The sequence below is a fragment of the Trichinella spiralis genome (assembly GCF_000181795.1).
Source record: "Trichinella spiralis strain ISS 195 chromosome Unknown Scfld2, whole genome shotgun sequence".
Taxonomy (NCBI): domain Eukaryota; kingdom Metazoa; phylum Nematoda; class Enoplea; order Trichinellida; family Trichinellidae; genus Trichinella; species Trichinella spiralis.
Window position 1 is genome coordinate 7926197 of NW_003526941.1, and position 11918 is coordinate 7938114.

General features: G+C 35.4%; 3 protein-coding genes across 3 annotated transcripts; 2 read left to right on the forward strand and 1 right to left on the reverse strand.

The window, feature by feature from the left end:
* Positions 1-379: 379 nt before the first annotated feature.
* On the forward strand, positions 380-1832 carry Tsp_06798 (proteasome subunit beta type-5). Its single transcript, XM_003380594.1, is given in 7 exon segments — positions 380-502; positions 798-984; positions 1017-1128; positions 1195-1294; positions 1356-1436; positions 1455-1659; positions 1717-1832. 7 exon segments carry the CDS (start codon positions 380-382, stop codon positions 1830-1832), a joined length of 924 nt encoding a protein of 307 aa, XP_003380642.1.
* Positions 1833-1960: 128 nt separating this feature from the next.
* On the reverse strand, positions 1961-4056 carry Tsp_06799 (heparan sulfate N-deacetylase/N-sulfotransferase 3). The gene is made up of 10 exons (XM_003380595.1): positions 4030-4056; positions 3749-3934; positions 3558-3686; positions 3257-3493; positions 3134-3230; positions 2948-3071; positions 2658-2826; positions 2425-2595; positions 2247-2353; positions 1961-2186 (listed from the first exon to the last, which is right to left on the reverse strand). Exons 1-10 carry the CDS (start codon positions 4054-4056, stop codon positions 1961-1963), a joined length of 1473 nt encoding a protein of 490 aa, XP_003380643.1.
* Positions 4057-7715: 3659 nt separating this feature from the next.
* Tsp_06800 (alcohol dehydrogenase class-3) lies at positions 7716-10898 on the forward strand. Its single transcript, XM_003380596.1, has 10 exons — positions 7716-7736; positions 7787-7888; positions 7994-8135; positions 8179-8281; positions 8332-8470; positions 8601-8687; positions 8770-8899; positions 8965-9089; positions 9159-9499; positions 10763-10898. The coding sequence occupies exons 1-10, from the start codon at positions 7716-7718 to the stop codon at positions 10896-10898; spliced, it is 1326 nt and encodes a 441-aa protein (XP_003380644.1).
* The last annotated feature ends 1020 nt before the right edge of the window (positions 10899-11918 follow it).

Genomic DNA, 11918 nt, shown 5'->3' on the forward strand with positions numbered 1-11918 from the left:
TTGCGAATATTGTGCTTTCTGAACGTGAAGCTGTCGAACTTGTTTACCATAATTTTCATGCAAATTTTCAAGCATGTTTTCATGCATGATATTCATTATTAATATTATTTACTTTTCTTTTCTTGATGAATTAAGTTCATTTTCAATGCAAGAAAATAAATGTAATAAAGATAATCAATATTGACTTACTCCATGTTTTTATGTAAAAGCATAATATTCTAGTAAAGAATTTTGCAGTCGTAATTGAAAAAGTATTCCAAATGAAAGTATTCCAAATCCCAAATGTTTGTACTTTATTATTAATAAACTTACTGTAGCGGAATAAGTTTACTGCTAATCGTAGTTCTACATTTACGTGCAGTTCTTCTTTCTTTCAAAAATGGCTTTGGCGAGTTGGACAGAAAGTGTGAATATGTTCTGTGATGAAACTGAGAAATTAATTCGTGATGACTGTTACATTTCTTGCTTTCCACGCAGTATACAAATCGCTCCCGTACCAAACGTATGTTCTCATCTCTTATTCATTGTTCATGTCTGTTCTAAGCAGTTGAACTTCTTGAGAGTATTGGAGTTGAATTAATTTAAGACTAAAATAAATTAATGTCATCTCTGAGTTTTTAATGTTCTTAAATTTTGCTGTACTGTTTAATTGATTTGATTACTAGTTAACACTTTTAACTTGATGGATGAATCGATTTTTCACTGCTAACACGACTTTACATAATTTAATTGTGTGATTGAAATTTGTTGTTACCTTTTTCATTATTAAAGTTATTGTTGATTATTTTCCAATTTAGGTCGAAAGATTTGTCTTTGAAAATTTAACTGGAACAAAAATGCAAATGATGAAGGGAACGACCACCTTGGCTTTCATATACAAAGGGAAAACTGCAGCTGACAGAGGTGGCATAATGTTTGCAGTTGATTCGCGCGCCAGTTCTGGAAAATACATATGTATACATATACAAGTACTTGTTCTTAAAAGTTTAGTGTTTTAAATCTGTTATTTATTACAGCATCAAGTACTGTGATGAAAGTAATTCCTCTAAGTGGTCGCATTTTAAGTACTCTGGCAGGAGGTGCAGCGGATTGTCAATTTTGGCTCCGAGTAATATCTAAGATTTGCAAGTAATTTGGTTATTAATTATATTATACACACGTGATCGTGACTCATCTCGACTGTGCAACTTTCAGACTGTATGAATTGCGTTATAAATGTGAAATAAGTGTTGCTGCGGCGACGAAAACATTACAGAACATAATTCTCGAGTATCTCGGTTATGGGCTGAGTATGGTGAGTGCAATTTTTGTCTTGTTATCGAGAATTAATGAAAAAAAAAGTTTTGAATTTTTAGGGTATGATCGTTGGTGGCTTCAATCACGATGTGAGATCACATCATCATCATCTGTTGTTCAGTATCTTTGATGATAAATATGTTGAATATTATTTTCAGGGTCCTGCGTTGTACTTCTTGGACAGCGAAGGAACGCGCAAAAAGAGCCACTTATTTTCTTGCGGAAGTGGATCGTTGAATGCTTACGGTATTTTGGACACGTTCTACAAACCCAGTATGACTGACGATGAAGCAAAAGATTTGGCTCGACGTGCCATCATGCACGCTACCTACAGAGACATCGGTTCCGGTGGACAGTGCAGCGGTATTTGTGTATTTTTCTTCCTATTCATACACGAATTACGATGTTACTTTGTTTAAGTGTTTCATCTGCAACCAAGTGGTTACAACTTGGAAAGTCAAACAGACGTCAGTGATATGTATCACAGTTTCATGGAAGAGATGAAGCGCCCGTTTTACGATCCAAGCAGAGCGTGAAAAGTGACATTTATTATTCTAAACGAGATAGATAATTTTGAACAGTAATTTTTCAATATTATATTAAATGATGAAAGCTATAACCGTTTCATGTTTGATTGTAAAAATATACACACAAACTGTGCAGCTCAGGTCGACGACTCTTGCAATTCTTGTTGCAACCAAGTCGGAGTTTCGTAACCAAGTCGAAGTAGAAGCCGATGAAAGGCAATATTGTGCGTTTTATAATAGTTGATCAAATAACGGCGAACATCTTCGGATGGAGGACTGTAGGAACGACCTTTGCTCTTGCCCAAGCACCGTGTTCGATTGAACTCTTCCCGAATGCAGAAGAAACCTTTTTTTGTATTGTAACTGTTCAGAAAGAAAAAATGGAAATTTCTATGGCTCGACATGCGCATTCGACAAGCTTACACGAGTTTTTCATTATAATCCATGTCAGGCAATTCGAGAAAGTCCAACAGATGAGTCATTACCACAGCTGGTCGCTGTTGTAAAGCTTCTCCGTCCACAATGTGGATCTGTAGTTGAAAAAAAAGAATACTCTTCACAGAATTTAAAAATAATCAAAATAAAAAAAATTTCTGACGACCTGTTTGGCAGGAAAATGTGCAAGCCAGTGTTCAATATGATGAGCATAATGGCCGGGCGTTAAACAACGCTGTCGAAATTTCCACATTTCCGGTGGACCGTTCTCTTTCGACTGTAACACATCGATAAAGTCATTTTTCAATGCAGTCGGATCATCGTGCGCTTTCATATGCTAAAGTGAACTTCATTCACGATTACAATTTTCAAAAATCGTTCAACAAAGTATTCCAGAACCTGAAACCAAGAATAAGCCCGTTTGATTGGACTTATGGCGATCATGATTATTTTCGCACGAGGAAGCAGACTGTGCACTCGTAACGGAGCCAAATCACAATCGAAATAAGTTGCACTCTTTTCAAATAGCAACGTTTTCTCTTGTCGTGGAGGAAAATATTCAGAATAGCTTTAATAATATAAAAAAATATAGCAGTTTCATTAAAAAAACAAACAAACAAAATAGTGTAAATCATTTTAGACAACAATATGAAAATGGAATTGTAATTTGAATAAGTACTACTACTTACGCATTGATACCGTGCAAATAGTTGCGTCCGCAAAAAAACTGCACTTCTTCAAAAGTCTTCGGATGTGACAAACTGCTGTTCACCAAAGGGTGCAATTTCAAAAATGTGTACAATGCCGTTGATCCTTCAAAAAAATTACAAATAAATGGTCCACAGAAAATAATGTATCAGCATGAAATTTCATACCAGTTTTCTGAGGTCCAACAATGATAGCATCGGGAAATTGCTTGCACAGATTTTTGGTACTCAACAGTTCCGCATGTCTTTGATCTGAACAAGGGTTCTACAGAAAAAAAAAACAAAATTAACATAAAAACCATTCCACAAAAATCGAACACGAACAACGCGAAAATTGATCCTTACTCCCCATACTGGGTTGACTTCCTGTGGATACATTTGAAAATATTTTTCAGCCATTTCCAAAGTTGCAATCGTTTGCAATTTCAAATTTGTCCAACAACGAATAAAGCGAACCGCATTTTCAAAAGTATACACTGCCAAACGATCTTTGGCATAATTGGCTTGATGAGTCATAAAAATCAAAAACTAAAAAATTCATCATAATTAAAAATCAATTTTAATGAATGAAATGAGAAAAATAAAAACTCACGGGATTGAAGACAAACGTATAAAACAACTCTCCGCCAAAAATACTTTCGTCTAAACGTTCCTTACCGCCAGGAAATTGTTCAATGAAAATTGTGTGCGTGTACAGGCCGCAAGTTTGACGTGGCATAACCTGAAATCAGCTATTGCTCCGTTATTTATTTATTTATTTATTTACTTGTCCATAACAATTACCATAATATCTTTGTAAACAAAGCCTCGACGCAATGATGCCGGTTTCAAATGAGGATATTGTTCAGTTGATGTAACACGGATTTTCCAAATGGACTTCCACGCATCATAAAGTGGATCGTGAACTGGGTAAACTCCAGAATGATGCGGAGAAACTGCGTACGACCACTGCACAGGAATATTATGTTGCTTAATTGGAGAACAAAAAATATATATATATATATAACAACAGTGTACTAGAATAATGATTGCAATGAAAATATGCAACCCCACATAATTTTTACCATGCCAAAACCATGCGCTGCAAACATATTAATCAAACGTCTAATTGCAAACATTTTCTAACCAACACAACTCCATCGTCATGTGATTAAAAATAAATAGCCGATAGGAAAAACGCGATTAATAATCTGTTAGTAGAAAATAGAATTAAGTGAAATAAAAAAATAGCAATGTTTTAGTATAACAATCCAATGTCGAATCTGCGAACAACACGCAAGCGCATTATGTCAGATTATCTTTCCCAAATTGTTGCTCAAAATTTATCCTTTATATATATATATATACACACACACACACACACACACAGGAGCTGTCTGTTTGTTTACCTTAGCAAAACCCTCATTGTAATTCATATCTTCGAGCAATTCGGTTACGTTGGTTTTCCAATGCGCTTGCATGTGACCCCACGAATGCGGAAACCAATGGAACTGGGCAGCCCGCGCTGACCACAACAAACCGACAAAACAAAACAACAATCAAATTCAACAAAAAACAAACCTCAGCAAATTGAAGATTTTGCAGCATCTGCGACAAAAACACAGTGCTATTTAGCTGGTGCGCTTTCGCATGACGCCACTGATGTGGAAACCACCGAAAATTCGCTGCTTTTTCTGCAACACATTTTTCCAACACAACAAACATCTTTTTTTTCTCATTTTACAGTTAATTTTTACAACTTTTACCTATTTATCACAGTATTTTTAAAATAATCAATGTTTCAAAGATACGAATCAGCTAAGCAATGGAAAAAAATAATACCTAACTGAGATCAATCAATGATTTATTTGATTTATCCAAAATGTGATTCGAAGCAAGCACAAGCACAGCTGCTTCATGCCCCTTTTGGAATTTTTTTAATCAAAACAATTAACATTTAAATACAAAACTTTATAATTAGGAATAAATTAACTTAAAAAAGAAAAAAAAAACAAATACTCTTATTATACCTATGAGCATTTCATCACCGCTTCGATCAAGATCATTTCCACGTCCATAAAATCGACCACAAAATCCCAAATTATATACAAAATTTGCAACATGTTTCCTCATTCTTTCTTGACTTCGCAACAATTCCTAACAACAAATAAACACGTATAATAATTATAATAAATTTTGAATAGAAAATAAATTCAATCTACTTCAACATCCGCTTTTGTTATTTTTCCATTTTCTTGTCCAACAAAAATATCGTCGATGTCGATCTGAAGATACCGAACCAGAGGCAATTGAACTTTTCCGAAAGACAAAAATCGAAGACCGTCCAAAAATAAAAGTTTCAGCGGCCAAAATGAGTTTAAATCGTTTCCAAATAAAAGTCGTCGAATGCCATCCAATTCTCCATTATCAAGCAAAACCAAAGACTGCACATCATTGGCATTCGAAACATCTCTGGCAAACATAACTGGCTTGTATGTGGAATGATTCGGCTGAAAGCCAACCCAATTGGAACTATTCCCTACTGGACCAGGAAAGTGAGAACCACGTTTGGCAATGTACAACAGTTGGCTAATGTCACTCAAAGAGGCGTTGGCAAATCGACGCTGCTTTTGCACGTACAGCGGAAATCCAAGCAATTTTACCGGATCAAATTCGTCTTGATCGTCACTTTTGTTTGGCATAAAAGCCACAATCGACGCGCCAAATTCTTTGCAATATTTATCCAACAACTGTCGATTCCAATGATTCATATTGATATAACGATAAAAATTTTCAAAAATTATGATCATGTACCGTCCTCTAGCCAAATTTGTCAACGATGGCAAGGTCTTGCGCACAGCTTGTACTTTATAAGGCACTTTCAAATAATTGAGCACAGTTTTGATTTGCTGACCTGAAGCGCTGTACTGATTTTCAACAAGCAACAGTATTTTCGAATCACATTTTGAATTAAGCTGTTCTCTTGAAACAGAAAAAACTCCTCCTGACTAAAAAACAATAACATTAAAATTCCATAAATAGATAACAGAAACAAAATAAAAATAATTATACCATCAGAGACTGATCAACTAAAGCGTTTGCAGGACAATTATAAAATGGCAAAGTTACCGGCGAATATGCGACATCAAAGCATCCATGCCACTGATAACCAAAGTAGCAAGTAATTAAAGCTGCGAGAAATAGAAACCAAACTTGACGACGCACTGTGCAATATTTCAGTGTACGCGCAAAAAGCAGGTAGCACAGCACCCGCCAATTGCTGCGCCTTCTGATCATGGATTTTTTTTTCATTCACTCAATTCTTTTTCACTTCAACTTGACACGGTGAGGAGAATTACGGTGCAGCATCAGCCAATCGATTTACTGTTTTTCAAATCGCCAATTCTAAAAATATTTCCATTTTCTTTAAACATACAGAAAAATACAAATACAGATAATAATAAATATCAAAGTTTACAATAAACAATTACTGTACATTTGATAAATCAACACGCTCTTCTTACTCCTGTTAAATTTCTACTGTCTCACTCATTGTGAAGATAATACATCATCATTGTAGAATTTTAAAACATATTAACTTTTCAGAAGATGGATGGTTTAATTTTAAAAAATCAAACTAAAAGAACCTAGCAAAAATGAAAGACAAAATAAACTTAAAAAATACTACCTGCCTGAAGCAAGATAAGTTATTTTCATTATCTGTGCTAATAGTTGCATTGAAAAGATTTCTTGAGTAAAATAACAAAATTTAAACTTAAAACTCTTGGCCGATAAATATTTATTCCATTTGAAAAACTGCAACATATACTTTATTGAACGTAGTTTAGATTGACAAAAAACAAAACTGCAAATTTACCAAATAACTCTATCACATCACTTTTTCCAAAACTTATAAAATCTTTTCAATATTCTCAATCTTTATCATCTTCATTTATTTTTACTGACCAGTGCAAATCCAATACCATTGTAAACTACGTAACATCAACCGTAAAAAATAATAAAGTACTAATTATGTCACCTCCAAGTCGTGTATCAAAAATTAACATAAATTTTTTCCTCATCTTATATCTTTTACAAAATAATAATTAAAATTAACACGTGAAGGCTATATTGTCATTCTGTATCGATAAAAGCAATTACTGCCATTGCAATGAAAATGCAGGTCAACACACTGAAAACAAATATGCAAAATTAACAATACCGTATATATTTTTACAAAAACATACAACTAATAACATAAACTAAAAGCATATAAATCTAATAAAAATATACTTACTGAAAATAATTGAAATTTTTATTCTTCATTCATTTAGAAATGAAGTTTTTCTCTTCTGCTCGTACAAAACTGCAGGAAAATTGTGTATTCTTTAAATCCGCTAAAAACGTTTCCATTCTAAAAAACTTAATAACAAAAATCAAATACATATTTTTCCTCGGTTATTAAAATTAAACCTGCTTTCATCTTTACTGTAATAATGTATGCTATATATATGCATATGATCATATTTTAACAGACTATATTTCCAACTAGAATAATGTAAATAATAATGATAACTCAATTAAAAACATAGTTAATAATGAATTTTATGAAAAAATTACTGATAACATTTTTCAATACAGCACACAATGGTAATCAAATGTTCGAAGTTTGATTTCAACATTGTTTTCATTATAAATGCCAATCAAGTGATTTAATAGTTTTTCAGGTATCTACCGCTTTGTTATACCACCTATAAGTGAACAGTCAGCCATGAGTGAAACAGCTGGAAAGGTAAAAAGAAAGTCCATTTGATTTCTTTTTTACATTTCAGTCATTTCTAGCCTATTCAATGCTTAGCTGCTGTTGCTTGGGAACCTGAGAAGGCCCTGGAATTGACAATGATAGAAGTCGCTCCTCCACAAGCTCATGAAGTTCGAATAAAGGTATTGTATAGTGCTTTTGCATACTCACGTTTTGAAGCAAACGTATTTTTGTATACATAAATTTCAGTGTTTAATTTGAAAATAACTTTTAAATAAACGCTTTAGATCATCGCTACCGGTGTATGCCATACTGATGCATATACTCTGTCCGGTGTTGATCCAGAAGGTGTTTTTCCTTCCATATTAGGGCACGAAGGTGCCGGGATTGTTGAAAGCGTTGGTACTGGTGTTGTACATGTGAAACCTGGTCAGCTGAATTATATTGCTCTACGACGTTTGTACCGTTTCAGTATTATATTTTAAAGGTGATCACGTGATGCCACTTTATATTCCGCAGTGTATGAATTGCGAATTTTGCTATAGTAGAAAAACAAATCTGTGCAGCAAAATACGGTAGAATTTTGGATAAATTTTCAGTTCTGTTTAAAATGTTTATCTTTCAGAGAGACACAGGGCAAAGGTTTAATGCCCGATGGCACAACTCGATTCAGGCATGTCGAGAAAAACGTACCTATATATCATTTTATGGGATGCAGCACTTTATCGCAGTATACTGTTGTAGCCGATATTTCTGTTGCTAAAGTGAGTGATGCAAAAATGAATCCTGAATAAACGTTATTATTACTTGTTTTTATGTTTCACATTTCACGTTTTAAAGCTTCACTTATACACGTGCCCATTATTTTACACTCATCAAAGAAACTTGCTTTAGCTGAATCCAATAGCTCCTTTGGAGAAAGTTTGCCTTCTTGGGTGTGGTATATCGACAGGATATGGCGCCGCTTTGAATACCGCAGATGTAAGATGCGTTTATTTTGTCATCCGCGTCCGTGCTTTTATTTTAAATAAAATTGGAAATGTGTAAAATGGGATTGTTTTAGATAGAGAAAGGAAGCACTGTAGCTGTTTGGGGTCTAGGTTGTGTTGGCCTGGCGGTGATTATGGGTGCTGTGGAAAGAGGTGCTTCTTTGATCATTGGCATCGACACAAATCCGGATAAGTTTAAATGGGGTACGACACTAGATTGTACTGCTGGAAGAATTTTCTTTTTATATTCATTAAAACATTGTGCATAGCTTATGAATTTGGCGCAACACATTGTTTAAATCCAAAAGAGATCCCCCTACGTGATCGTCTGCTAGAGCTATCCGGAGGCGGATTGGATTATACATTTGAATGTATCGGCAACACGAATTGCATGGTATGGCCTGAACAGAGTGAATATTTGAAGTATTTGTTGTCAGTTTTGAGTAGACGATGCTGCTTTTAGCGAGACGCTTTGGAAACATGCCATAAAGGATGGGGCGTGTCGACTATAATTGGAGTGGCAGCAGCGGGAAGTGAAATTTCAACAAGACCTTTTCAATTAGTTACTGGTCGAACGTGGAAAGGTTCCGCTTTTGGTGGTAAAAAATTGCACATATTTAGATTAGAATTTTGCACACGAGAAAAAAGCACTGTTTTGTGTACAGGCTGGAAAAGTCGCGAATCTGTGCCAAAATTGGTGGAAGATTATTTGAGAAAAAAGATCAAAATTGACGAATTTATCACTCACAAAATGTCTTTGAAAGAAATCAATCAAGCGTTTAAAGTGATGCACGAAGGGAAATGGTAAATTTGTATAATTGTTCATATTAATAATAATGATTTCTGTTTACTTCAAGCATTCGAAGTATAATTTCCTTGTGGTAAGAAGGGGAAGAGTGAAAAATTTTATTTGACTGGGTATTTTTTCAAAATTTTCTACTAGAATTTGATTCTACAATTTACATAATGATTCAGTGTCGTGGTTAATTTATTTTTCTTTTTTCTTGATTTGCTGTGTGAAAGAATTGCTGTTTTTTTCCCTATCTTCTTCATCTTTTGTCATTGACGTGCTGTTTTGTTGGCATGTGTGAAAGAAAATTCCACGTTCAAACAGAATGCGTGCATCATAGTGTGATTGTTGTCGACGTGCGATGTTGATTGACATGAAGATTTGATTGAATTGATTCAAATAATAAATGTTAAATGAAAGAAAAAGGCAGTTTTGATTATGAAATTTGTTTGCGCAAATTGTTCTTCATGTAATAATGTATCCAATAATGAATGGTGAGAATCTTAGTAAGCGTTTCGTTGGGAATTATTTTATAAAACAAGAATGATCTGGAAATACTAAAACAAAACTGCGTTAAAACTACAATTTTGATGAATTAAGCTGTTCGATTGAAAAGCAAATATCAGTCAGTTGAATGCAGTCAGTGCGCACGCTACAGCTTTAAAATAAATATAACTAAGACAAAGGGGGAAATGGAATGAAACGAATAGAAAAAATGACGAGAAATGTAATGTAATAAGTTGAAGATGGATAAGAAAAAAATCAGAACAATTTGTTTTCGAAAAGAGAAAACCAACTCGAAGTGAACTAGTATGCATAGTTTTGACGCAATGCGTTACAGCGTTTCAGCTAGCTTCAATAAATCGAACTTGATATTCAAAAGTATACTGTAAAAAGATTTAGCCGCTGAAATGCAAATCGAACAGTAGCAATTGTGTGCGTGTGGAAGAATTGTTATTAATTAGTGGCAATTTTTAAAAATGCCAGTAGCAGAACAATCAACGTGTGCGCATAATTTGCATTGGGTCCCGCTTTTCTTGTTGCTTTCCTGTCAGCTTGAATGAATTCCGGTTTCAGTTTTAATTGTATTGTCAGTGAAAGAGCTCGCGGCGACGCGGCTTAATACATGCCGGTCAGCCGTGTGCGACCTGGCGGCTATGAAAATTTTTGAAGAATTAAATCGACCCAACCCCGCGTACCGGTAACGTCCAACAACAAATAGTAGTATGAATTATGATCATTATATACGCCATGATGTAAACATTTGACGATGATAGGTGCATCGACAGTGCTATTGCGTTGGTCACGTACAGTCGCGTTGGCATTTTGCTGAAGCGAAAATGGCAATCTCTGAGCCAACTGTCTATCGACGCAGTAATTGTTGGTACAATGGTACAACAATGGAAGAAATGAAATACGGCGAAGAGAAATTTTAATAGCAGATTTGCCTTTCAACTACTACTACTACTACTGCACGGGAAAGCAACTGGACAAAACGATACAGCAAAGGAGGGTTTTTTGTTGAAAAAATTATTCACCTCTGTTGTTTGCTTACATGTGCGCATTGGCGACAAGTTTACAATGGAAAAGCTAGACGTTGAACAACAAATGATGACGTTGCCAACGAACTGCTGCTTCGTTTATTGCTCTTTGCTGATCTATAAGTGACGGACGCCTGCGAGCTTCTCTAATTCACTTTTATTCCGTTGATATTTACTTTCTCGCCGCTATCACGCTTTGGAAGCAATTCTGATAGTAGGCAGCAATTGGAAAGCTGTTTTTCTAGCAAAGAACACTGTCGGTTGGTGGAGGAGAAAGTAAAAAATAATTTCCCACATCAACAACAACAACAACAATGACCAATCAGAACAACAATTCGGAACTGCTTTCCGACGGTGGCCGCGCCGCTTTAATTGTTGTATGCAGCTTGCTGTTGTGTGTTGCGTTTGCCGTTGGCGTTTATGCGCTTTACAAAAAATTGAGAAGCAAAAGAAAATTCGAAGGACAATATTGGCCCGCATTGAAGAAGACAAAAATGCAAGGCAGTGTTTACCGCCTCTTCCACCGCCGGGCAGTGCAGGGATGTAATTGATCTGCTGTTCGATTCAAAACGTTTTTATCAACGATCATGATGTCCTTCTCAAAGTGCCCGCCGGGATATGTAGGGCAGGGGAAATGAAAATAAACGTGGACATTCCTACGTTTGTAATGTTGACTAGGAGGAGGGAGCTTATTACATCGCAGTGGACCATGGTAGCAAGGCACGCCGAGGAGGCTTTTGTTGCGCACAGATTAGGTGCCGTACAGGGGGAAGCACGAAACGGGGTTTTTCATTTTACAACTGACTAGTCGGTAAGTGTGGGTTACTGCACGTGACATGTGGCTTTGCGGACTATTCGAATGGAGCAGGCTGAACAGACAATTGGACACTAC

What these genes read in the sequence shown, in the direction of transcription:
- Tsp_06798 (XM_003380594.1), top strand. Translation starts at nt 380, where the DNA reads ATGGCTTTGGCGAGTTGGACAGAAAGTGTGAATATGTTCTGTGATGAA. An exon ending in ACAAGTACTTGTTCTTAAAA is followed by an intron (nt 985 to 1,016) that starts GTTTAGTGTTTT and finishes TATTTATTACAG; the next exon opens with CATCAAGTACTGTGATGAAA. An exon ending in GTAATATCTAAGATTTGCAA is followed by an intron (nt 1,129 to 1,194) that starts GTAATTTGGTTA and finishes TGCAACTTTCAG; the next exon opens with ACTGTATGAATTGCGTTATA.
- Tsp_06799 (XM_003380595.1), bottom strand. Translation starts at nt 4,056, where the DNA reads ATGTTTGCAGCGCATGGTTTTGGCATG. An exon ending in CAGCGCATGGTTTTGGCATG is followed by an intron (nt 3,935 to 4,029) that starts GTAAAAATTATG and finishes TCTCCAATTAAG; the next exon opens with CAACATAATATTCCTGTGCA. An exon ending in CACATTTTCCTGCCAAACAG is followed by an intron (nt 2,354 to 2,424) that starts GTCGTCAGAAAT and finishes TTTCAACTACAG; the next exon opens with ATCCACATTGTGGACGGAGA.
- Tsp_06800 (XM_003380596.1), top strand. Translation starts at nt 7,716, where the DNA reads ATGAGTGAAACAGCTGGAAAG. An exon ending in TCCGGATAAGTTTAAATGGG is followed by an intron (nt 8,900 to 8,964) that starts GTACGACACTAG and finishes CATTGTGCATAG; the next exon opens with CTTATGAATTTGGCGCAACA. An exon ending in GTGATGCACGAAGGGAAATG is followed by an intron (nt 9,500 to 10,762) that starts GTAAATTTGTAT and finishes TGACGATGATAG; the next exon opens with GTGCATCGACAGTGCTATTG.